This window comes from Sapajus apella, unplaced genomic scaffold (assembly GCF_009761245.1).
Source record: "Sapajus apella isolate SASKATOON/1434 unplaced genomic scaffold, GSC_monkey_1.0 scaffold2, whole genome shotgun sequence".
NCBI lineage: Eukaryota > Metazoa > Chordata > Mammalia > Primates > Cebidae > Sapajus > Sapajus apella.
In genome coordinates, this window is record NW_022436942.1 from 79,991,291 (window position 1) to 80,017,447 (window position 26,157).

General features: G+C 48.6%; 1 protein-coding gene and 1 pseudogene across 1 annotated transcript in view; one reads left to right on the forward strand and one right to left on the reverse strand.

Annotated features, from left to right (window-relative positions):
• The window catches only part of TMEM120B (transmembrane protein 120B), a 51,341-nt gene that overhangs the window by 7,487 nt on the left and 17,697 nt on the right, over positions 1-26,157 (forward strand). The window contains exons 2-5 of the mRNA XM_032242398.1: positions 18,425-18,543; positions 22,365-22,481; positions 24,697-24,756; positions 25,614-25,709. Coding sequence (XP_032098289.1) covers positions 18,425-18,543; positions 22,365-22,481; positions 24,697-24,756; positions 25,614-25,709 — 392 coding nt within the window. The remainder of the gene's footprint in view (positions 1-18,424; positions 18,544-22,364; positions 22,482-24,696; positions 24,757-25,613; positions 25,710-26,157) is intronic.
• Positions 10,351-17,087, reverse strand: LOC116557284 (annotated as a pseudogene).

Sequence of the window (26,157 nt, forward strand, 5' to 3'; positions counted from 1 at the left end):
CCTCCTGAGTAGCTGGGATTACAGGCACGCACCACCATGCCCAGCTGTTTTGTATTTTTAGTAGAGACGGGGTTTCACCATGTTGACCAGGATGGTCTCGATCTCTTGACCTCGTGATCCACCCGCCTCGGCCTCCCAAAGTGCTGGGATTACAGGCTTGAGCCACCGCGCCCGGCTACGCCTGGCTAATTTTTATATTTTTAGTAGCGACAGGGTTTCACCATGTTGGCCAAGCTGGTTTTGAACTCCTGACCTCAGGTGATCTGCCCGCCTCGGCCTCCCAAAGTGCTGGGATTACAGGCGTGAGCCACCGTGCCTGGCCAACACTACATTCTTGATGATGTCATATCTTTGTGACAGTGCCTAGCCGGCTGCACGCACCTCATCTCCCAGCTCTTTCACAGTTGATGAAACTGGCACAGAGGGATTACATAACTCAGTGAATAAGTGGCAGGCTCTGGATTTGAACTCAGGCAACCTGACTGCAGCATCCAATCACTTAAGCATTGTGTTATCCTGCTGCCCAAATGCCTGCCTCCCACACACAGACCCCCACTTACCGCTCCCGTAACATACCGTTCATCGATTCCGACGCATGACTCAGAATCTACCCTGGCACAGGATGCGTACACATTAGGTGAAGTCATCCTTGGTAGTGTTTCTATGGTGATGAGTCCTGGATAAGTATAGTCAGCGTCTGAGAGTCTATTTGAAGTTGATTTCTTAGAGCTCTATAAAAGTAATCTCTTGTCCAGGCACGGTGGCTCATGCCTGTAATCCTGGCACCTTGGGAGGGCAAGATAGGCAGGCCGTTTAAGCTCAGGAGTTTGAGACCAGCCTGGGCAACATGGTGAAACTCCTGTCTCTACAGAAAAATACAAAAATTAGCCAGGCATCATGGCACAGGCCTGTAGTTTCAGCTATTCGGGAGGCTGAGAGAGGAGGATTGCCTGAGCTCGGGGAGGTGAAGGCTGTGGTGAGCAGCCATGATTGTGTCACTGCACTCCAGACTGGGCAACAGAGTAAGACCCTGTCTTAAAAAAAGTAATCTCCCGAAAATTCCCCACCAGCAAGAAGCACAGCTCTAAGGCACCACACCTAAGTGCCGGTGTGGCCCTGTTACAGTCTGCAGGACCGCTCAGCAACTGCCAATGCTCCTGGGCCAGAACCCTGTCTGCAAATGCCATGAGATTCCTCTGGCAATTCCTACAGCAAATGTTGACTCTCCAGTTCTGGATCTTCCGACAGTGAAGGTGTGTTAGGGAGGTGTCACCAGATGTTTCACAGCTGTGTTGGAACTAGAGTCATTAACCTCATCTTCCCACTGAGCCTCAGAAGACAGCAGAGGTGGCAGAGATCCCTGAATCTTCCAAAGGAAACTTGCTTGTTTGTGTCTTCTACATGCAGAGGATGGTAATTAGACAAGTAGGAAAGACACTCGGGGCATGACAGCTCACAGAGCTCATGTTAGCACTTCTTGTTGTTTTATAAAAGAGGGTCTCACTTTGTTGCCCAGGCTGGAGTGCAGTAGTCCGGTCATGGCTCCCTGCAGCTTCAAATTCCTGGGCTCAAGTGATCCTTCCTCTTCAGTCTCCTGTGTAGCTGCGACTACAGGCACACACCACCATACTTGGCTAATTTTTTTATTTTTTATAGAGATGGGGTTTCCTCATGTTGCCCAGGCTGGTTTTGAACTTTTGGCCTCAAACATTCCTCCCATTTCAGCCTCCCAAAGTGCTGAGACTCTGAGACTATAGGTGTGAGTGTCCAGCCCTCCTGTTGTTGTTTTTTTTTTTCTTTTTTTTGAGATGGAGTTTCGCTCTTGTTGCCCAGGCTGGAGTGCAATGGCGCGATCTCGGCTCACCACAACCTCCGCCTCCTGGGTTCAGGCAATTCTCCTGCCTCAGCCTCCTGAGTAGCTGGGATTACAGGCATGCACCACCATGCCCAGCTGATTTTTTGTATTTTTAGTAGAGACGGGGTTTCACTATGTTGACCAGGATGGTCTCAATCTCTTGACCTCGTGATCCACCTGCCTCGGCCTCCCAAAGTGCTGGGATTACAGGCGTGAGCCACCGCGCCCGGCCCCTCCTGTTTTTTGAATGGAATCCGTTCTACATTTTTTTTTTTTTTTTTTGAGATGGAGTCTCGCTCTGTCACTCAGGCTGGAGTGCAGTGGTGTGATCTCGGCTCACTCCAACCTCTGCTTCCCCAGTTCAAGCGATTCTCCTGCCTCAGCCTCCTGAATATCTGGGACTATAGACATGTGCCACAGTGCTCAGCTAATTTTTAAATATTTTGCAGAGACAGGGTTTTGCTGTGTTGCCCAGGCTCGGGTATGGGCTGGCCACAGCAGGGAGCTGTTACTAGTCCTCATCCTAAAAGAGGAGGAGTCATCAGAGCTTGGCACAAAGTTGTGCCTGGGGGCAGGAGCTCGAATCAGGAGCTATAGTAGATGAAGGTGGCAGCAAAATAGGAAGGAGGCAGGAGGAACCTGGCCTCTCTTTCCTCCCACCCTCCAGAATTCTGGTGACTGCCATTAGCCAAACCTAACTAGAGGGCAGTTCCTAGGGATCAGCCTCCGAGGGCACAGAGGAAGCCAGGACTGATCTGGGGTGGGTGTGGGTTGAGGAAATGACCAGCATAGCAGCTTACCTCTTTGGCAGGTGAAGAGGATGGGAATACCATGTAGGAGGATCCATGAGACCATTCAACTCTGTGTGCACTAGTCTTTCTTTTCTTTTTCTTTTTTTTTTTTTTGAGACAAGGTCTCACTCTGACATGAGGAGTAGAGTGAAGTGCTGTGATCTCGGCTCACGGCAGCCTTTACCTCCTGGCCCCAGTGATCTTCCTGTCTCATTCTCCCAAATAGCTGTGACTACAGGCACATATCACCATGCCAGCTATAATTAATTTTTTTTTTCCTACTTGTAGAGATGGGATCTCGCTATGTTGTCCAGCTTGGTCTAAAGTGATCTTTCTTTTTTTCTTCTTTCCCCTAGACAGAGTCTTGCTCTGTCACCCAGGGTGGAGTGCAGTGGCATGATCTCAGCTCACTGCAACCTCCACTTTCCAGGTTTAAGTGATTCTCATGCCTCAGCCTCTGTCTTAAAAGTAGCTGAGACTACAGGCCCTGGCCACTACATCCAGCAAATTCTAGTATTTACAGTAGAGACATGGTTTCACCATGTTGGCCAGGCTGGTGTCGAACTCCTGACCTCAGGTGATCCGCCTGCCTTGGCCTCCCAAAGTGTTGGGATTACAGGCATGGATTGAACCTGGGAGGTAATGAGTTGAACCTGAGAGGTGGAGGTTGCAGTGAGCCACCATCATGCGACTGCACCCCAGTCTAGGCAACAAGTGAGACTCTGTCTCAGAAAACAAACAAACAAACAAACAAAAACCTCTAGAGACAGAAAGCCGGTTAAAGGTTGCTGTGGGTTGGGAAGAAGGGGGAATGGAGAGTGACTGTGAAGAGACAGCAGGGATCTTACTGGGTGATAGAAGTTTCTAACACGAGATGTGGTTATGGTTGTACAACCCAGTAAATGTATAAAAATCACTGAATTATATTCTTAAAATGGGAGAATTTTATGATATGTAAATTATATATCAATGAAGTTATTAAAAATAATATGTCAGGCCAGGCACAGTAGCTCATGCCTATAATCCCAGCACTTTGGGAGGCCGAGGCAGGCAGATCACCTGAGGTCAGGAGTTCAAGACCAACCTGGCCAACATGGTGAAACCCCATGTTTCACCATGGGGTCTCTACTAAAAAAATACAAAAATTCGCTGGGTGTGGTGGCTCACACCTGTAATCCAAGCACTTTGGAGGCCAAGGCAGGTGGATCACTTGAGGTCGGGAGTTCAAGACCAGCCTGACCAACATGGTGAAGCCCTGTCTTTAAAAAAAAAAAAAAAAAATTAAGCCGGGCGCGGTGGCTCACGCCTGTAATCCCAGCACTTTGGGAGGCCGAGGCAGGTGGATCACGAGGTCGAGACCATCCTGGTCAACATGGTGAAACCCCGTCTCTACTAAAACTACAAAAAATTAGCTGGGCATGGTGGCGCGTGCCTGTAATCCCAGCTACTCAGGAGGCTGAGGCAGGAGAATTGCCTGAACCCAGGAGGCGGAGGTTGCGGTGAGCCAAGATCGCGCCATTGCACTCCAGCCTGGGTAACAAGAGCGAAACTCCGACTAAAAAAAAAAAAAAAAAAAAAAAATTAGCCAAGTTTGGTGGTGCATGCCTGTAATCCCAGCTACTTGGGAGGCTGAGGGAGGGAGAATCACTGGAACCCTGGGAGGTGGAGGTTGCAGTGAGCTGAGATCATGCTATTGCACTCCAGCCTGGGTGACAGAACGAGACTCCATCTCCAAAATAAATAAATAAATAAAATAATGCTTCAGGCTTGGCATGGTGGCTTACACCTGTAATCCCAGCACTTTGGGAGTCCATGGTGGGTGGATCAGCCTGGGCAACATGGCAAAACCCCATCTCTACTACAAATATAAAAGTCAGTTTTAAAACCTGGTCTCAAAATAAATAGATAGATGAAATAAATTAAAAAGTGCTTTAGTTCCTCAGTTTGGTGGAAAAACACCCAATGTGGGTGTTCAGAGCTATGCATTTTTTGGGGTGCTGCTTAGTTCCTGGCTTGATGAAGGAATCATTCACCCAGCTTCCAAGTCCCTGGTTTTTACATCTTTAGGGCAGCATCCAGGGTCCATGGCTCATGCCTGTCATCCCAGTACTTTGGGAGGCCAAGCAAGAGGATTGCTTGAACCCAGAAGTTTGAGACCAGCCTGGGCAGCACAATGAGACCCTGTCTCTTCAAAAAAATTAAAAATGAGCCAAGCGTGGTGGAGCGTGCCCATGGTCCCAGCTACGTGGGAGGTGAGGTGGGAGGATCGCTTGAGCTGGGGAGGTTGAGGCTGTTGTGAGCTGTGATTGCATGACTACCCTTCCAGCCCAGGTGACAGAGAGAGACCCTGTCTCAAAAAAAAAAAAAGAGTGCCCTGGTCAAGAGATTGGTAACAATGAGTCCAAGGTTCATAGCTTCTCTACTTAACTAAGTATGGTTAACTTTGCTCATAAGGAAAGTTCTGTTCTTTGCCATATTAATCTGGATTTGGACACTCACCTCTGAAATGGAGATGCTCAGCCCCAACTGGCAAAGCCAAACAAAACAGCACAGAATGTGTTTGCTTATGTAATTAGGAAGTCAGAGGTGTGCCACCTTTAGGTATAAGCAGTTCTGTGGGCTCAAATTCTATCACTCGGGTTCCCTTTCATCTACCTCTCTGCCTTGTTTTCCCAAACTGGGTTCATTTTCAGGCTGGGTCCTCTAGATACTGGCAAGACAGCCCTAAGAGCCCTGGGTTTCTATCTTGCTACCTTCAAAACTCGGGGGAAAAGAGTTTCTCTTTCTCAGCAGTTCTCATAAAGGCTCTTCCATTGAGTTTTGCTGGTTCCAGATGCCCGTCCCTGAATCACCTGCTGGATCAGGAGGCTGATGTTCTGACTGGCCAGGCCTGGGCCATGTGCTCTCTCCTGGAGCCTGTGGGCAGGCTTGACCCCGCTTCTAGCCACATTTCATGGACTGAGTATGGCAGAGGAGTGGGTCCCTAAAGAAACTGTGGGGACGTTAACCAGAAGGGGAATGGCTGCCTGGTTGGCAAAAACAACAGAAGGCCTCCATCTGGCCAATGGGTTCCATTCGAGGCCATAGAGCCTAGAGGCTTGCAGTGTGTCTGTTGGCTCATCCTTCTCCTAGAAAAAGTATCTCAAAGCACAGGTCCAACTGAGGGCCTCCTGGAGACCCCCTCGTGTGCAAAGAATAGCCAGGAATTCCAAGGAAAGACTGGGATTGTATCTCTTCCACCTGCCAGAAATGCCCCACACACAGTGCATCAAGACACCCGCTGTAGAAAACAGTATGGTGGTTCCTCACATTCAACATAGAATTACTATATGATCCAGTAATTCCATTTTGGGGTATATACCTAAAATAACTGAAAGCAGGTGGGATGTGCTGGCTCACACCTGTAATCCCAGCACTTTGGGAGGCTGAAGTGGAAGAACAGCTTCAGCCCAGGAGTTGGAGATCAGCCTGGGCAACATAGTGAGACCATCTCTGCAGGAGTTTGAGGCTGCAGTGGCCATGGTTCTGCAACTGCACTGAGCCTGGGTGACAGAGAAATCCCATCTCTTAAAAAAAAAAAAAAAAAAAAGGAAAGCAGGGTCTCCAAAAGATATTTGTACACCCACGTTCATAGCAGCGTTACTCACACTAGCCAAAAGATGGAAGCAATCCATCTTCCATTCATCAGTGGAGGCATGGATAAATAAAATGTGGCCTGTCCATACAGTGGACTACTAGCCTTAAAAAGGAAGGAAATTCTGATACATGCCACAATATGGATGAGCCTTGAGCACGTTATGCTAAGTGATACATAAGCCAGTCATTTAAGGACATATACTGGGCCAGGAACAGTGACTCACGCCTGTAATACCAGGTGAGCAGATCATGAGGTCAGGAGATTGAGACCATCCTCACCAACATCATGAAACCCCGTCTCTACTAAAAAACAAAAAACCAAAAAAATCCCACAAAACTTAGCTGGGCTTGGTAGCGTGTGCCTGTACTTTCACCTACTTGGGAGGCTGAGGCAGGAGAATCGCTTGAACCCAGGAGGTGGAGGTTGCAGTGAGCCAAGATCACACCACTGCACTCCAGCCTGGCAACAGAGTGAAACTCCGTCTCAAAAAAAAAATATGTGTATATATACACGGTATGATTCCACTTATAGGCAGTACCTAGAGTAGTCAAATTCATAGAGACAGAAGACAGAATAGTGGTTGCCAGGGGCTGAGGGGAAGGTGAAATGGGGAATTATTTGATGGGTTCATGGTTTCCGTTTGGCATGATGCAAAAGTTCTGGAAATGGATGGTGGGACAGTCACACATCACATAATGACGTGTCTATCAAAGATGGTGGTCCCACGAGATTATATATACAACAGTTGTCCCATGAGATTATGATACTGTATTTTTACTCCACCTTTTTTTATTTTTAGATATGTCTATTTCATTTTTTAGACAGAGTCTTGCTCTGTTGCTCAGGCTGGAGTGCAATGGTGCAACCTAGGCTCACTGCAACCTCCACTTCCCCAGTTTAAGCAATTCTCCTGCCTCAGCCTCCTGAGTAGCTGGGATTACAGGTGGGTGCTACTATGCCCAGGTAATTTTTGTTGTATTTTTAGTAGAGAAGGGGTTTTGCCATATTGGCCAGGCTGGTCTCAAACTCCTGGCCTCAAGTGATCTGCCTTCAGCCTTGTTTAAATACATTTAGATATAGGAATACTTACCCCTGTGCTACAGTCTGCTACCGCAATAGGCTGCACCGTCCAGGTTTCTGGAAGTGTACTCTGATGTCTGCACAGTGATGAAATCCCCTAAGGATGCATTTCTTAGAAGGATCCTGTTCGTTAAGCGACACGTGACTGTACCACAGTATGAATGTAATGCCACCATGCTGTACACTTAAAATGGTTAAGATGGTAATTTTTTTTTGTTTTATTTTTTTGAGATGGAGTCTTGCTCTGTCGCCAGGCTGGAGCGCAGTGGCACAGTCTCAGCTTACTGCAACCTCCGCCTCCCAGGTTCAAGCGATTCTTCCGCCTCAGCCTCCCAAGTAGCTGGGACTACAGGCGTGTGCCAAATGCCCGGCTAATTTTTGCATTTTTAGTAGAGACGGGGTTTCACTGTGTTGGCCAGGATGGAGTTGATCTCTTGACCTCATGATCCACCCACCTCGGCCTCCCAAAGTGCTGGGATTACAGGCGTGAGCCACTGTGCCCGGCAAGATGGTAATTTTTTTGTGTATTTTATCACAATTTAAAACATTTACAAATGGTTAAAAGTTATGTATATTTTACCACAATTAAAAAACGAAAGAGAGGCTGGGCATGGTGATTCATGCCTGTACTTCCAGCATTTTGGGAGACCGAGGCGGGCAGATCATCTGAGGTCAGGAGTTCGAGACCAACCTGGCCAACATGGTGAAACGCTGTCTCTACTAAAAAAAAAAAAAAAAAAAAAAGCCAGGCGTGGTGGCAGGTGCCTATAGTCCCAGCTACTCTGGAGTCTGAGGCAAGAGAATCATTTTAACCCAAAAGGTGGAGGTTGCAGTAAGCTAAGATCGGGCCAATGCACCCCAGCCTGGGCAACAGAGCAAGACTCCGTCTCAGAAAGAAAGAAAGAGCAGCCTGGAAAAAAAGTAAGGATACAAGAAATGAATTGATGACCTTTCCCACTGCTTGTGAGGCTGGCATGAGGGTGGAATCCACGAAGCTGGGGCGTGGTGTGGAATGCCTTGGGGGTGGAGAATGTACCACACTACAGTCCTTGTTTGCGGCTTCCCTCACCCCCTGTTGTCCTCTTCGTGGCTGGCAAATCTTGAGCCTAGAGCTAAGGCTGGGGGTGGACGAGGTGTGTGTGACCTCCAGTGATGGATCCCTCCCCTCCACCCCCCACCCCCGAAATGACTCTGGCCAATGGCAGAGCGAGAGAATTGCAAGGGAGCAGGAATGACCCTGTATATTAGGGGACAGAATTGTGGAGAGGTGCATAGATTAACCATCCTTACCCAGTCTGATGCCTTAGCGTTGAGCAGGAAACATCACCATGGAACATTAGAAAGTACCTGGAAAAAGTTAAATGTTTATAGCATGGAGTGTTGCTCAGATGTGGACAGCTGTTAAATGCTGTGGGTGGGAGTCTAAATTGGTATCGCTACTCTGAGGGCAGTTTGCCAAGACTTGTTAAATCTAATAACAAGCCTGTACCCTCTGACCTGCAATTTTACTTCTCTTCCCCAGAGAAATCTACTCTAGAGACATACTTGCCTGTGTGCCCAGAGAGGCTGAGCAAGGATACTGTTCAGTGTTGCAATGTTGGTTATAGTCAGACACAGGAAGCAGGATAAATATCCAGCAATACAGGAAGGACTAAAGAAAAGAAACTGGAGTATATCTGTAGCACAAAATATTTACAGCACTAAAGAGTACAGTGCATCTGCATTTTTTTTGAGACAGAGTCTCACTCTGTTGCCCAGGCTGGAATACAGTGGTGCAACCTTGGCTCACTGCAGCCTTTGCCTTGGGTTCAAGCAATTCTTTTATTATTATTATTATTATTATTATTATTATTGAGACTGAGTTTTGCTCTTTCGTCAGGCAGGAGTGCAGTGGCATGATCTCGGTCTCCAAGATTCAAGCAATTCCCCTGCCTCAGCCTCCTGAGTAGCTGGGGCTACAGGCGCACGCCACCACACCTGGCTCATTTTTTGTATTTTAGTAGAGACGGGGTTTCACCGTGGCCAGGATGGTCTCGATTTCCTAATGTCATGATCCGCCCGCCTCAGCCTCCTAAAGTGCTGGGATTACTGGTGTGAGCCACCACACCTGGCTTGGTTCAAGCGATTCTAATGCCTCAGCCCCCCAAGTAGCTGGGATTACAGGTGTACAACACTACGCCTGGCTGATTTTTGTATTTTTAGTAGAGACAGAGTTTCTGTGTTGGCCAGGCTGGTCTCAGACTCCTGACCTCAGGTGATCCGCCTGCCTTGGCCTCCCAAAGTACTGGGATTACAGGCGTGAGTACTGCGCCTGGCCCTATTACCAGATTTTAAACAAGAATCTCTAAAAGTTTTACTACCTAAGGACTTTCACTCAAAGAAGAAAAAATACACAGTAACACCAAGCTTGCAGGGTGGGCAGTTAACCTTTTCTTCTAATGGAAACTTGTCTAGCCTTAGTAACATTTCTGGTTGAAGCATCAAGTTACTGTTGCACATTTTTGTTTTTTTTTTTTTTGAGACAGAGTTTCGCCCTTGTTTCGCAGGCTGGAGTGCAATGGCGCAATCTCGGCTCACCGCAACCTCCGTCTCCTGGGTCCAGGCAATTCTCCTGCCTCAGCCTCCTGAGTAGCTGGGACTACAGGCATGCGCCACCATGCCCAGCTAATTTTTGTATTTTTTTTTTTTTTTTTTTTTTGAGACGGAGTTTCACTCATGTTACCCAGGCTGGAGTGCAATGGCGCGATCTCGGCTCACCGCAACCTCCGTCTCCTGGGTTCGGGCAATTCTCCTGCCTCAGCCTCCTGAGTAGCTGGGATTACAGGCACGCACCACCATGCCCAGCTAATTTTTTGTATTTTTAGTAGAGACGGGGTTTCACCATATTGACCAGGATGGTCTCGATCTCTTGGCCTCGTGATCCACCCGCCTCGGCCTCCCAAAGTGCTGGGATTACAGGCTTGAGCCACCACGCCCGGCCTTGTTGCACATTTTAAAAAGACTGGTCCAGCAGTGTTTCCTCTAATTTTAATTCCTGTTCTTCATTTAAACCCTTAGCAGGAGCATCGTTACATGGGTGGTCTAGAATGTCTTCATTTAATCCAGTTGACTTCTCCTTTTGATCCTCGTCAGCATCTTCAGCTGTCTGTGCTCCACGTGTATTCATTAACACATCGTTCGTAGGGACGAGTACTCTGCAGCTCTGCCTGCCTTCTTTCCAATGCCAGTTGTTTATTTCTCTCAGTTCTTTGTTGTTGCTCTTCTGTTAGGCTTCTACCTGACTCAGAAGCAAACATCTCACTTTCAGATGAATTTGTCAGAAAGGGATCTCATTCAGTAACAGTTACACCCTGTCCATTATTTCCTGCAACTTCATCATTATTGCTAACAAAATCTTCATGTAAAATAGGGAGAGCAAGTAGAATTCGTTTTAAACAGGTCTGAACTTCCTTATTTCCGGGTATTCACTCTGTCAATAAAATCCTCAAACTGAGGTTTAGGGAATAGCCTGTGTGCCCGGTGCTCCATGAGTCTGATTAGAGTTTTCAGGTCTTCAGCCTCCTGACCTTTACCTTTGAATTTTGCCTTATCAAATACATGCCTTCAGGCTGGAAGGCCTCTCTGAAGTTAATGTGAGTCAGCTGGAGTATATTTCTTTTAACTGTTCTCTTTGGAGGTACAGGAACAGGAGCTCCAGTTCCTGACTCTTCATCAGATTTGGCTCCTTCACATCTTGTCTCTCTGGAGAAGCTCATACAGGAAGCAGGGGCCACAGTGCAGAACTCCACGTGCAGACTAAGTGCGTTTCCTGCAAGACTTGGGAACTCCCTCTTTTTTTTTTTGAGACAGAGTCTAACTTGTTGCCCAGGCTAGAATACAGTGGCACGATCTCGGCTCACTGCAACCTCTGCCTCCTGGGTTCAAGTGATTCTCCTGTCTCAGCCTTCCAAGTAGCTGGGATTACAGGTGCCCGCCACCGTGCCTGGTTGATTTTTGTATTTTTAGTAGAGACGGGGTTTCACCATGTTGACCAGGTTGGTTTTGAACTGCCAACCTCAAGTGATCCGCCCATCTCACCTTCCCAAAGTGCTGGGATTACAGGTGTGAGCCACCGTGCTCAGCCCTCTTTTTCTTTTTGAGACAGTCTCCCTCTCTCACCCAGGCTGGAGTGCAGTGGCATAATCTCAGTGCACTGCAACCTCTGTCTCCTGGGTTCAAGCGATTCTCCTGCCTCAGCCTCCTGAGTAGCTGGGATTACAGGTGCCCACCACCATGCCCAGCTAATTTTGGTATTTTTAGTAGAGACAGGGTTTCACCATGTTGGCCAGGATGGTCTCCAACTCCTGACCTCAAGTGATCTGCCCGCTTCTGCCTCCCAAAGTGCTGGAAATACAGGTGTGAGCCATCGCACCTGGCCTGGACTTTTTTTTATGTACATGTCTGGCACCTGTGCTGGACTGACAAGATTTGTCTTAGTTAGGACTATTGATTGGAGTGACTACACGGGACTTCTCTGTGTGGTTAAAGCTTCCATAGAGAGTGGTTGCCTCAGGGTAGCTGGACTTTTTGCTCCAAGAGCAGCTAGTTCCATTTACTTGCTCCAGGAACTAAGGTGGAAGCCACATGGCCTTCCGTGACTTTTTCTCAGAAGTTGTGTAGGGTCAATTCTGCCATATTCTATTGTCAGACTAGTCACAAGCCTACCTAGATTTAAGGGGAGGGAACAGAGGCACTGCCTGTCTATGCGAGACATGCTAAAGAACAGGTGGCCATGTTTTAAAACCATCACAGAGGGCTGGGTGCGGTGGCTCACACCTGTAATCCCAGCACTTTGGGAGGCCAAGGTGGGTGGATCACTTGATGCCAGGAGTTCAAGACCAGCCTGGTCAACATGGTGAAACCCCATCGCTACTAAAAATACAAAAATTAGCTGGGTGTGGTGGTGCGTGCCTGTAGTCCCAAGCTACTCTGGAGGCTGAGGCACAAGAATTGCTTAACCTGGGAGGGGGAGGTTGCAGTGAGCCGAGATAGTGCCACTGTACTCCAGCCTGGGTGATAGAGTGAGACCCTGTCTCAAAAAAAAAAAAAAAGGCAGATCGGGCACAGTGGCTCACGCCTGTAATCCAAGTACTTTGGGAGGCCAAGACAGGTGCATCACCTGAAGTTGAGAGTTTGAGACCACCCTGACTGACATGGTGAAACCCCGTCTTTACTAAAAATACAAATATCATCCAAGCATGGTGGTGCACTCCTGTAATCCCAGATACTCGGGAGGCTGAGGCAGGAGAATCACTTGAACCCAGGAGGCCGAGGTTGCAGTGAGCTGAGATCGCGCCATTGCACTTCAGCCTGGGCAACAGAGTGAGACTCCGTCTCAAAAAAAAAAAAAAAAAAGGCCTCAGCCATAGCTGTAGTGTTTTAATTTTTAACAAGGATGATGTCTTCATGTTTTGCTTGTGAAATTAAATATTTATTCAAACAGACAAGGGCCTGGTGAGCATCTGGCAGCTGATTTTGTAGCCTTGGTCTTATCTCTCCATGGCGGGACCCAGCACCAAAAGGCCACCAGGAGGGGCGCAGGCCCCTTATCTCGCAGCAGCCTCTCAGGCCAGGGACCCTGCCTTCCCCCAGGCTGCATCATCTGGCAGGATCTCTCCACCTCTGTCCTTCCTGTCTGGTTTTGTTACTAGCAGGTATTTGTTGGACATAAAGGGCTGTTTGGCACTGAAAAATTCAAAAGTGATTAAAACACAGCCTTTCTCCGCACAGATAACTTATTAATTACCCGTGGAAAGTTGGACACTATATAGTGCAGAAACTGGGTGGGCATCCTGGCTGCTTTTACCAAGCAAAGTTAGCATCGTGGACATGGTGTTCCTCCTGGCAGGTACCACCATAAGGGCACAACACCCTTTTAGTGGCATCCTGGTCCCCACGCATACTCCAAATCATGAGGAAACATTGGCAGACCCCCCACTGGGAGACATTCTTCCAGACAACTAGACTGAACTCTTTAAAAACTTAAGTCCACCTGGGTTCAGTGACTCACACCTGTAATCCCAACACTTTGGGAGGCCAAGGCGGGCGGATCATTTGTCATTAGTTCCAGATCAGCCTGACCAACAATGGGGAAACCCTGTCTCCACTAAAAATACAAAAATTAGCTGGGCGTGGTGTTGGGCGCCCTGTAGTCCCAGCTACTCGGGAGGCTGAGGCAGGAGAATCACTTGAACCCAGGAGGCCGAGGTTGCAGTGAGCTGAGATGACAGCACTGCACTCCAGCCTGGGTGACAAGAGTGAAACTCTGTCTCAAAACAAACAAAAAAAAACCCCTTAAATTCACGAAAGACAGAGATTGGGAGATTGTTCCAGGAGAGTAAAGAGATGTGTACCATACCAGAAGACATGAGACTGAATTAGATCCAGGATCTGGAGGAAAATTGCCATAAAAGAGACAGCAAATTTTGAATTTGGGTGGTATATCAGGCCATAGCATTGTATTGTATAAAGGTTACATTTTCAAAATGGTTGACCCTTGAACAAGGTGGGGTTAGTGGTACCAATGCAGTTGAAAAGCCAAGTATATAACTTTTTTTTGAGGCAGGGGACAGAGTCTTGCTCTGTTGCCAGGCTGGAGTGCAGTGGCACAATCTCGGCTCACTACAACCTCCACCTCCTGGGCTCAAGCAATCCTCCCACCCCATCCTCCCAAGTAGCTAGGACTACATACCTAGCTAATTTTTTGTATTTTTAGTAGAGATGGAGTTTCACCATGTTGGCCAGGCTGGTCTCGAACTCCTGGCCTCAAGTGATCTGCCCACCACAGCATCCCAAAGTGCTGGGATTACAGGTGTCGACTGCCCAGGCTGTCTAGAAACTTTCGACTCCCCAAAACATCTGTCAGCCTAATGTTGATCAGAAGCCTCACTGATAACAGAGACAGTTGATTAGCACACATTTTATATAAGCATTATACATTGCATTCTTAAAGAAAGCTAGAGAAAAGAAAATGTTAAGAAAATCATAAGGAAGAGAAAATATATTTACTCTTCTTAAGTGGAAGTAGACCATTGTAAAGGTCTTCATCTTTCCTGTCTTCACATGGAAGAGGAGGAGGAAGAGGTGGACTTGGTCTTGCTTGTGTGGCAGAAAATCATGTATAAGCAGACATGCAGTTGAAACTCATGTTGTTTGAGGGTCAGTTGCATTTGATAATTGTACTGTGGATATTTGAGAGAATACTGCTGTTCTTACAAGACACACACTGCACTATTTAGGAGAAAAGAGGTGTGTTGTCTACAACTAACTCCCAAATGGTTTAGTACAGGAGTGGGCAAACCTTTCTGGTAAAAGGCCAAATAGTGAAATTGTTGGGCTTTATGGGCCATATGGTCTCAGTCACAACTACGCGTGGTGCTGTTAGAGTTCCAACGCAGCCACAGGCAATATGTAAATGGGTGGGCGTGGCTGTGTTCCAATAAAACTTTATTTATGGATACTGCAATGCCAATTTCATATGATTTTCACACACCATGAAATATTCTTGTGATTTTTTTCAATCCTGCAAACCCATTTCTGTCTTACTGAGCATACAAAGTTAGGTAGCCAGACTTGGCCTGCGGCTGTGGTTTACAAATGCCTGCCTGATAAAAAGAACACACACCAGGCACACACATGCGTGCACATGCAAGCAGGCATACATGGGGGTAAAGCAAATGCAGCATGACAGAACAGCTGGTGAATCTGAGTGAAGAGCAGAGGTGAGTTCTTTGTATTGTTTTGTAATTTTGCAAGCTTGAAATTATTATTCATTTATTTATTTTTTGAGACAGAGTCTCACCCTGTTACCCAGTCTGGAGTGCAGTGGTGCAATCTCAGCTCACTGCAACTTCCGCCTCCTGGGTTCAAGCAATTCTCCTGTCTCAACCTCCCGAGTAGCTGAAATTACAGGCGTGAGCCACCGCACCCAGCTTGAAATTATTTTAAAATAAAAACATTAAGTAAAATAAAAGCATTGATTTTTTTCCTTCCTGGGGGGCCCAGGGAGGAGAGAGGGAGGCAGCCTTTCATCTTCCTAGTGGGTGGGCTGAGGTGACTCACTCACAGCATTCTTGGATGTCGCTTCTAATTGTTATCCAGTCACTTGTCATTTTTATTGTCATCTTAGTCATTTCTTAGCCTTTGCCTCTTCCTTGTTTTCTGACTTGACTTCCATACCTAGGTGCCTTGCTTGGCAGGCAGGGGAGTTTAGCCTCTGCTCATTGTTGGATCATCTCCTTTTGCTCTCCCTCTGCTAAATCCGTCTCTCCACCTGTTAAAAAAAAGAGTTACTTTAAACATGTTTGTTGACTTATTGTTTCTTTGTTTTCAGTGTTTTTAATTTCTCGGCCATGTTCACCTTGTCTGTATCATTCCAGATTTTTAGTGCACATGCTGCCAAAGTGAGTACTGGCTTATGGTTTTTAATGTTTTTTTGAGACGAGGGCCACCCGTCTCAGGCTGGAGTGCAGTGGCACAATCTCGGCTCACTGCAACCTCTGCCTCTCAGGTTCAAGCAATTCTCCTGCCTCAGCCTCCCGCGTAGTTGGGAATACAGACACGTGCCATCACACCTGGCTAATTTTTTGTATTTTTAGTAGAGATAGGGTTTCACCTTGTTAGCCAGGATGGTCTCTATCTCCTAACCTCATGATCTGCCGACCTTGGCCTCCCAAAGTGCTGAGATTATAGGCGTGAACTACTGTGCCCAGCCTTAATTTTTAAAAAATTATTATTATTATTATTTTTTGAGACAGAGTTTTGCTCTTTTGCCCAGGCTGGAGTGAAGTGGTGTGGTCTCAGCTCACTGCAACCTCTGCCCCCATGTTCAAGTGATTCTCCTGCCTCAGCCTTCTGAGTATCTGGGATTGCAGATGCCTGCCACCACACCCGGATAATTTTCACATTTTTGTTTTTTTTGTTTTTGTTTTTGTGGAGGAGTGTCTCACTCTCACCCAGGCTGGAGTGCAATGGCATGGTCTCAGCTCACTGCAAGCTTTGCCTCCCAGGTTCGAGTGATTCTCCTGCCTCAGCCTCCCGGGTAGCTGGGACTACAGGTGCGCACCACCACACCAGGCTAATTTTTGTATTTTTAGTAGAAACGGGGTTTCACTATGTTGGCCAGGCTGGTCTCGAACTCCTGACATTGTGATCCACCCACCTTGGCCTCCCAAAGTGCTGGGATTACAGGCGTGAGCCACCACATCCGGCCGTAATTTTTACATTTTTATTAGAGATGGAGTTTTGCCATGTTGGCCAGGCTGATCTCGAACTTCTGACTTCGTGATCCACCCGCCTTGGCCTCCCAAAGTGCTAGAATTACAGGCATGAGCCACTGTGCCCGGCCAGCTTACTGTTTTTAATGTTGTGGTCTTCATCTCACATATTGGTTTCCCTAAATTTTTGGTGTTTGTCTTAGAACTCCAGAGATAAGGGGTTGTTTCCCTACCTGTGGTGTTATTTATTGGGAGGCGTGTGATGGTGGCAAAGTCAAGAAGTTACATGTTCTGTTCCCCCAGCACTGGGACGAAGTCTTTTGTATTTTCCCTGGCCTTGTGGCCCTGAATGGTTATTTCAAGAATGAGCTATTTGAGTTCATTGGCATGACTGTGTCTGGAGGGCGGAGGGTGGCTTTAAGGGAAGGGTATGTGTTTTTCTTAGTTGACTTACCAGGAACTCTCTTCATTGCCAGGATCAGAAACTAAACTCAAAGTGAACACTAAGTGAAAAGTGATTTATTAATTTATATAACCTTGAATGTTGGATAGCATGACATTCAGCCTTGGCTAGACCCAACAGCTAAAATGTTGCTATGAGAGAATTCTCTCTTGTCATCTCTCAATTTTTTTTTTTTTTTTAAGACAGAGTCTTGTCCTATCACCCAGGCTGGAGTGCTGGAGTGCAATGGCATGATCTGGGCTCACTGCAGCCTCCACCTCCTGAGTTCAAGCAATTCTTCTGCCTCAGCCTCCTGAGTAACTGAGACTACTGGCGTGCGTCATCACACCCGGCTAATTTTTGTATTTTTAGTAGAGACAGGGCTTCACTATGTTAGCCAGGTTGGTCTCGCACTCCTGAGCTCAAGTGATCCACCCTCCTTGGCCTCCCAAAGTGCTGATATTACAGGCGTGAGCCACTGTGCCTTATCCTCATCTGCCAATTGTTTTCCTGTTTGGCTTTATTCTTAGGCAGACCGTCCCCACTCAGAGCCTCAGGTATACCTTCTACCAGATTAGCAAACCCAGGAGAAAAAGCGCATCCCTAAATCAATCATTTTAGCTGAAGTCCCAGGGCTGGCTCTCATTGGCTCAGAGTGTGTCATGTGTTCACCTCTGAACCAGTCAGTTGCCAGAGGATTGGAGGATTGTGATTGGCTAGGCCTGGATCACATGACCACTCTCAGCGTGAGAACCTTCAGCTCTTCTCAAGGACCAGAGGTGGCCGTTGAAGGCATTTTTGTTTGGTTGCTATTACCATCAGAAGAAATGGCACCTGAGTAGGAAAAAGAAGCAGTTACTTAGCACGCAAGTACTGTGCCATGCTGCCTTCCCCAGTTCCAGTCCCAATTTTCTAAGCCACATCCTTCATAGTATCATTTTCACCGCCAGACTGTGACCTCTGCAGCTGGTTCTGTGACCACAATCAAAGCATGAAAATGACCTGGGCAGCCATGGTGGCTCATGCCTGTAATCCCAGCACTTTGGGAGACGGAGGCGGGCGAATTGCTTGAGGTCAGGAGTTCAAGACCATGGTGGCCAATATGATGAAACCCTGTCTCCACTAGAAATACAAAAATTAGCCAGGCATGATGGTGCACACCTGTAGTTCCAGCTACTCGGGAGACTGAGGCAGGAGAATCACTTAAACCCAGCAGGTGGGGGTTTCAGTGAGCTGAGATTGTGCCACTGCACTCCAGCCTGGGCAACAGAGCAAGATTCTTTCTCAAAAAAAAAAAAAAAAAAAAAAAAAAAAGACCTGCTCACAGTCTCCCACACACCTTTCCCCGGGTCCCCTGTCCTTCAGGAAACACACAGGATCTACAAGCAGAAGCTGGAGGAGCTGGCTGCGCTGCAGGCGTTGTGTAGCAGTTCCATCAGTAAGCAGAAGAAGCACCTCCAGGACTTGAAGCACACACTCCAGAGGTAGGCGCGGCTGCAGCCCGGGGGCCGCCGTGGTTCTGAGGGACGGAAGCCCAATTCTAAACAGGCTGAAGCAGAGAAAGGAAATCTTAGTGGAAAAAGACAGGACCGGAATCTGCTTCAGGCATCACTGGATCCAGGGGCCAAAGGGTATTTTTAGGAATCTGTTTTTTTTCCCTCTAAATTCTGCCTTCCTCTGGATTGGTGTCACTCTCAGGGTGACTGTCCCTCCACCAGCAGTGCCAGGCTTATATTTTCAAGCCTTGCTTTCTGCCAGCTGTGCCACCCCGGCTGAAGGAGAGTTTCTCTCTCTCTCTTTTTTTTTTGAAATGGAGTCTCTCACTTCTGTCGCCAAGGCTGGAGTGCAGTGGCATGATTTTGGCTCTCTGCAACCTCTGTCTCCTGGGTTCAAGTAACCGTCCTGCCTCAGCCTCCTGAGTAGCTGGGATTACAGACGTGAGCCACTGCGCCTGGCCGAGAGTTTCTCTTTTCCAGTACTTCAGCACACGTTCTGCATCCAGTGGTCATTGGCTGGGGTTGGTTCAGTGCCCATTTGTGAACCAGTTACTGAGAAGCTGCTTGGGCAGCACCATGTTGTGTGCTCAGTCTGTGGCCCTGGGAGGTGGAAGGACAGCCACATGGGCGGTGGGAGAAGATGAGTAGTTTCCCAGGTGAAAGTTGGATGCTGTTATAGGAAGGTGCCCTGCTGGACAAGTAAACAGGCAATGTCCTTTCGTGGGTGTGGGGTGCCCTCCCCATTGGGTTATCTGGTGTAGCGGACACTAAGTTGCCATCCCTGGTGGAGATGTGCCGGAGCTCATAGCTTAGTTAGATTCCCAAGGCCTAGATCATGTTCATTTCCCAACACTCGTGGTCCCAGGTCTGGAAGGCGCCTCCTGCCTGGCATATGAAGGGGCCCAGTGTATCCTGTGACCCCCCCTTGTCAGGCAAGGAAACTGAGGCTCCGAGTGACTTGTCCCAGGTCACTTAGCTGGGCCTCCATTTTAGAATCTGGGACTCCTGGTTAACTCTTTCCTTGTGGACAATTTTGGGGGTAGGTCCTGATTATAGCTCTCAGTGTGACTGGCCATTCTGGAAATGGAGGCCCACAACTGAGAGTTGGAGAGTGTGGATGGGCCCACACAAATACATCGCCAGATGTGGCTTGGAAAAACATGTCTTGCTAATGGCAGGACTCAGAGTCCTGAGTCTTTTTTCAGTCTAGGGTTTTTCAGATTCTCAGTGCTTGCTTCATAGATGGGCACATGGCTAACCCAAGTACTATTGACGGTTTGGTGAGTGTTTGTGGGGGGCTGTGCACTGCGGGATACTGAGTAGCATCCTTGGCCTCTGCCCACCGATGCCAGTAGCACTCCCATCCAAGTGTGACCACCAAGATGTCCTCCAGGCATTGCTGGCTGTCCCCAGTTGAGAAGCTCTGGGTTAGAAGGTTTGTGAGTTAGGGTCTTAGACCAAGGACTCCTGCCATTTCGAGATGTGTCTGTTGATTTGTTTTCTAGTTTTGAGAGTTCCGTGTTACCAAAGAATAACAGTGAGACCTTGATTGGTCGACTGTTTATGGTTTCAGGGGCCTTTCTGTCTGTCCTCTTGGTAATCTGTAGGTTATTCCTTTATTTTTTATTTTTTTATTTTATTTTATTTTATTTTATTTTTTGTGAGACGGAGTTTCGCTCTTGTTACCGAGGCTGGAGTGCAATGGCACGATCTCGGCTCACCGTAACCTCCGTCTCCTGGGTTCAGGCAAGTCTCCTGCCTCAGCCTCCTGAGTAGCTGGGATTACAGGCACACACCACCATGCCCGGCTAATTATTTTTTATTTTTAAAAATTATTTCTATTTATTTATTTATCTATTTTTGAAACAGAGTCTCACGTTGTCACCCAAGGTGGGGTGTGGAGTGTAGTGATGCAATCTCGGCTTACTGCAGCCTCCACCTCCTGGGTTCAAGCGATTCTCCTGCCTCAGCCTCCCAAGTAGCTACAATTATAGGTGCCCACCACCACGCCTGGCTAATTTGTGTACTTTTAGTAGAGATGGGGTTTTACCATGTTGGCCAGGCTGGTCTCAAACTCCTGACCTCAAGCAATCTGCCCGCCTCGGCCTCCCAAAGTGCTGGGATTACAGGGGTGAGCCACCGTGCCTGGCCTTATTTTTTTTGAGATAGGGTCTTGCTCTGTCACTCAGGCTGGAGTGCAGTGGTACAATCATGGCTTACCACAGTCTTGATCTCCTGGGCTCAAGCCTTCCTCCCACTTCAGCCTCATGAGTCCTAGGCATTTACCTAGGACTTTACCACCACACCTGCTTGTTGTTTTTTGTTATTGTTGTTGTTTTTTTGAGACAGTTTCACTTTCTCACTGAGGCTGGAGTGCAGTGGCGCAATCTCCACTCCCACTGCAATCTCTGCCTCCGAGATTCAAGTGATTCTCCTACCTCAGTCTCCTAAGTAGCTGGGATTTCAGGAGCCCGCCTCCATGCCCAGCTAATTTTTGTATTTTTAGTAGAGATAGGGATTTACCATGTTGGCCAGGCTGCTCTTGAACTCCTGACATCAGGTGATCCGCCCACCTTGTCCTCCCAAAGTGCTGGGATTACAGGCGTGAGCCACTGCACCTGGCCCCTGGTTGTGTTGTTTTCTTCTTCGTTTTTTTTTTTTTTTTTTTGTATGTGAGACACACGAGTTTTGCTCTTGTTGCCCAGGCTGGAGTGCAATGGTGCGATCTCGGCTCACTGCAACCTCCGTCTCCTGGATTCAAGTGATTCTTCTGCCTCGGCCTCCTTAGTAGCTGGGATTACAGGCATGTGCCACTACGCCTGGCTAATTTTGTATTTCTAGCAGAGATGGGGTTTCTCCATGTTGGTCAGGTTGATCTCGAAGTCCTGACCTCAGGTGATCCACCCGCCTCGGCCTCCAAAAGTCCTGGGAATACAGGTGTGAGCCACCGCACCCAGCCTTGTTGTTTTCTTTAAATAATTTTCTATAGAGACGGGGTCTTGCTGTGTTGGTCAGGCTGGTCTCAAACTTCTGGCCTCAAGTGATCTCCTGCCCTGGCCTCCCAAAGTGCTGGAATCATAGGCAGTGTGTGCGGGGACTGTAACACCATGCTTGCTAATTATTTCTTTTTTATTTATTTTTATTATTTTTTTTTGAGACGAAGTCTTGCTTTGTCCCCATGTTGGAGTGCGGTGGCACAATTTTGGTTCACTGCAACCTCCACCTCCCAGGTTCAAGTGATACTCCTGCCTCAGCCTCCTGAATAGCTGGGAGTATAGGTGTGCCACCCCATGCCAAGCTTATTTTTTGTATTTTAGTAGAGACAGGGTTTCACCATGTTGGCCAGGATGGTCTCTATCTCCTGACCTTGTGATCCGCCTGCCTCAATCTCCCAAAGTGCTGGGATTACAGGCATGAACCACTGCACCCGGCCTTAGTTATTTCTTTAGAGCAGTGAGAAGAAAAATAGTATTGTCAGTAATTATCCCTTGAACTCATAGTATCAGGTATTATTCTAGATGCTCTATGCTGTGCTTATTTAATCCTCACCAGGCTGTTGTCTGTGAGGTAGGCTTGAGGCTATCCCGGCTTTTCACATATGGAAAATAAAGCAGAGAGGTTTAAGGACTTTCTGGAGGTCACGAGACTACCTGGGAGTCAGCATCTCCCCCAGCCCTGAGAGTCGGGATAGAGAACTGTGTTCGTAAGAGGCACTGGGGTAGAAGGTGGGAGGCTGGGACCTGGGACGCCCTTAGCCCTCCTCCTCCTGAGTGATGCCCCGTCCCCTGTGCCTGCATCTCTGACCACAGGTACAAACGCCATGCCAGTCGGGAGGAGGCGGAGCTTGTTCAGCAGATGGCCGCAAACATCAAGGAGCGGCAGAATGTCTTCTTCAACATGGAGGCCTACCTGCCCAAGAAGAACGGGTAGGAGCTGGCAATCTCCCACCCCTGCCACAGTCTGTGCCCAGGCCTAGCCCAGCCACTCCATGTAACTCGTCTTCCTGCTGACACTCAGATTGAAGGGGAAGGAGGGACGAAAGGGCAGGAGAGAGAAGGAGCCTTCCATGTGTATTCCTCCATGAGCCCAGGAGGGGACCCAGCCACAGTGTGTGACAGCAGCATTCCCGGGAGGGCCATTGTGAGGAGCCAGCACATGCCGCATGCCTGGTGCCACCTGGGGTCGAGAGGGAAGTTTTTCTCTCCCAAGAGAACAGAGATGCGTTGAGAGCCTCCTGCACGCTTAGTGCTTTGCTAAGAACTTCTGTGATGCCACTGGATTTATCCTCAACAGCCTGTGCGCCAGACTAAGCGATCCCCATTTTTTTTGTTTGAGATGGAGTCTCACTCTGTCACCCAGGCTGGAGTGCAGTGGCGCCATCTCGGCTCATGGCAACCTCCACCTCCCGGGTTCATGCAGTTCTCCTGCCTCAGCCTCCTAAGTAGCTGGGATTACAGGCGCCTACCACCATGCCCAGCTAATTTTTGTATTTTTAGTAGAGACGGGGTTTCACCATGTTGGCCAGGCTGGTCTTAAACTCCTGACCTTGTGATCTGCCCACCTTGACCTCCCAAAGTGATGGGATTGCAGGCGTGAGCCACCGTGCCCGGCAGGGATCCCCATTTTTACAAGATTCAGAGACATCAGGGAATGTTTGGCCACGCCAGGATGTGAACACCAGACGTTCTGACTCCAAAGCCCACATTCTTTCCATCTTCCCCCTTCCGAGAAGTCCCTGTTCCCTCCCTCAAGTGATGTCATTGCCACCTTGTTCTGGTGAGAGCTCCTTACAGCCTCGTATCATCGTGACCTGACATAGGCGGCTAAGCACATCTCATCAGTTCATGCTGACCCTGTTTTCTGGATCAGTCAAGCACTGAGTCAGAGCCACCCACCAGGAGGAGGGGCTTCCTTTCAGACCCACAGCTGGCAGGTGGGAGCTGGCTGGCCCTGTTACATTTTAACCCATTGCTCCCAGCTTCTCCTGTTTTACTGTGTTTGGGTAAAGACTCCACAGGTTGATGATCATTTTCTGCAGACTGAACAGCAGCCCAGCATTTGTGACCCTCTTACAGTGTCTTGCAAGTCCACCTTCCTGCCCCTCTCTCCCTAGTCATCTGTGCATCTTACCTCAGTAGGGAATCTTTGGATTGCAAATGATAGAAAATCCAACTCAAGGCTGGGTACCGTGGCTTGTGCCTGTCATCCCGGCACTTCGGGAGGCCAAGGTGGGAGGATCGCTTGAGCCCAGAAATTCAAGATCAGCCTGGGCAACATAGTGAAACCCCATCTCTACAAGACTTTAACAAAATTGGCATGGTAGTGTGTACCTGTAATCCAAGCTACTTTGGTGACTGAGGTGGGAGAATTGCTTGAGCCTAGGAATTCAACTGCAGTGAGGCTGGGCACAGTGGCTCACGCCTGTAATCCCAGCACTTTGGGAGACCAAGGCAGGCAGACCACTTGAGGTCTGGAGTTCAAGACCAGCCTGGCCAACATGGTGAAACCCCATCTCTACTAAAAATACAAAAATTATCTGGGTACAGTGGCAGATACCTGTAATCCCAGCTATGGGGGAGGCTGAGGCAGGAGAATCACTTGAACCCGGGAGGCAGAAATTGCCGTGAGCTGAGATCATGCAGCTGCAGTCCATCCTAGGCGACAGAGCAAGACTCTGTCTCAAAAAACAAACCAAAAACTGCAGTGAGCTATGATCATGCCATTGCACTCTAGCCCAGGCAACAGAGTGAGACCCTGTCTCTAAAAATAATAACAATAATGATAATAATGGAAAAGGAAGAAAACTGTTTAAAAATTGACCTAGAGGTTGTACCCAGGCCTCCACCTCGTTGGCTATGCTTGGTCACATACTCACATCTGGCTGCAAGGGAGCCTGGGAAATACAGTCTCTAAGGCAGCAAGGAGTGGGAAATCAACTCACACTGTTGTGTGTCACAGATGTAATGTCCTCTGGTTAATCATTATTCCCACTCGATGTGGGACCCATTTGCCCGCTGAGCTTAGGCCCCTGTCTTCTAACATCAGTATTTGGGATGTGCTGGTTAAGTGTGTCGAGTTTGAAAGTTGTTGGTTCGCGCCCACCTGCTAAGGATCACGCCCCTCACAGGTGTTTCCTTCCAGGCTCTACTTGAACCTGGTCCTCGGCAATGTGAATGTGACCCTCCTCAGCAACCAGGCCAAGTAAGTGTTCCCCCCCATACTCCATCCCACACCCTACACCCCACCCCACACCCTATACCCACACCCATACCCCATATCCATAGCTCACACCCCATCCCACACCCTGCCCTATCCCCACACCCCCCATACCCCACACCCTATACCCACACCCACACTGCAAACCCATACCACCCCATACCCCAAACCCACACCCCATGCCCCAGATCCCACCCCACATCCCAGACCCCACACTCCGACTCCATTCCACATCCCACACCCTTCACTTGGCTCAGAGGCCACCAGCATTCTGCTTCAGCTCAGGGAAGATGCATCTAAGCTAGAATTGTTGCATAAATAAAAACCTGTTCACAGGTGGGGCTCAGGCTTTTGGAGTGTTTGATGCTCTCCTCTGTAGGTAGAGCACCTGGGAGAGGGTTCCTTCCTTCCTTCCTTTCTCAGAGTCAGTATGTTGGGTGGACAGGACTCCCCAGTTCCCACAAGAAATGGCCCTGTTCTGTTCCACGCCCAGTCACACACACACTTCTCCTGGGAGATGGGCAGTCCTGTCCACCCGGAATCTACCCCATTTCCAGCAGCCTCAGACCCTGGCCTTTCAGCAGCAGCAGTTGGTTGAGGGAAGAGACCCTGTCCAGGGACATGGAGCCTTCTGCATACTTAGCCCTGTTCGCTCATCGGTCACCACCAGTCCGTCAAGGCCAGGTCTCTCCTTTAGTGGGATGGTAAGGCCCTTATGGGCCATGGCTATGTCCGCAGGTCAAAGGTTCAAGGGTCTGATGGGGCCGCAGGCCAAGGGCTGTGCCCCGGTGGTGGAATCGTCACCGTAAGGAGCCCTCTGCTGGGGGTGTCTGTCATGACAGGTTTGCCTACAAGGATGAGTATGAGAAGTTCAAGCTCTACCTGACCATCATCCTGCTCCTGGGTGCCGTGGCGTGTCGATTCGTCCTTCACTACAGGTAGTGGGTGTGGTGACATGCGCCTGGGCCTGGGCATGCAGACGTCGGGAGGGGGCTGGGAGAGAGGGATCCAGGGGACCCAGGGCTGCTTCTGCTGCTGTGTTGTCTGGCGTGGTGAGGTGCAGGGGAGAGAAGGGCCATTTCTCCTGGGAAATGCCAGTCCTGTCCACCCCACTTCCATCAAACAAGTGTCTGTTAAACTTGTCCTGGAAAGGCCTTGTACTGTACTAGTTAGGAAGGAGTTCATTGGCCAGGTGCAGTGGCTCATGCCTGCAATCCCAGCACTTTTGCAGGCCGAGGCAGGCGGATCATGAGGTCAGGAGCTTGAGACCATCCTGGCCAACATGGTGAAACCCTATCTTTACTAAAAATACAGAAAATAGCTGGGTGTGGTGGCACATGCCTGTATTCCCAGCTACTTGGAAGGCTGAGGCAGGAGAATTGCTTG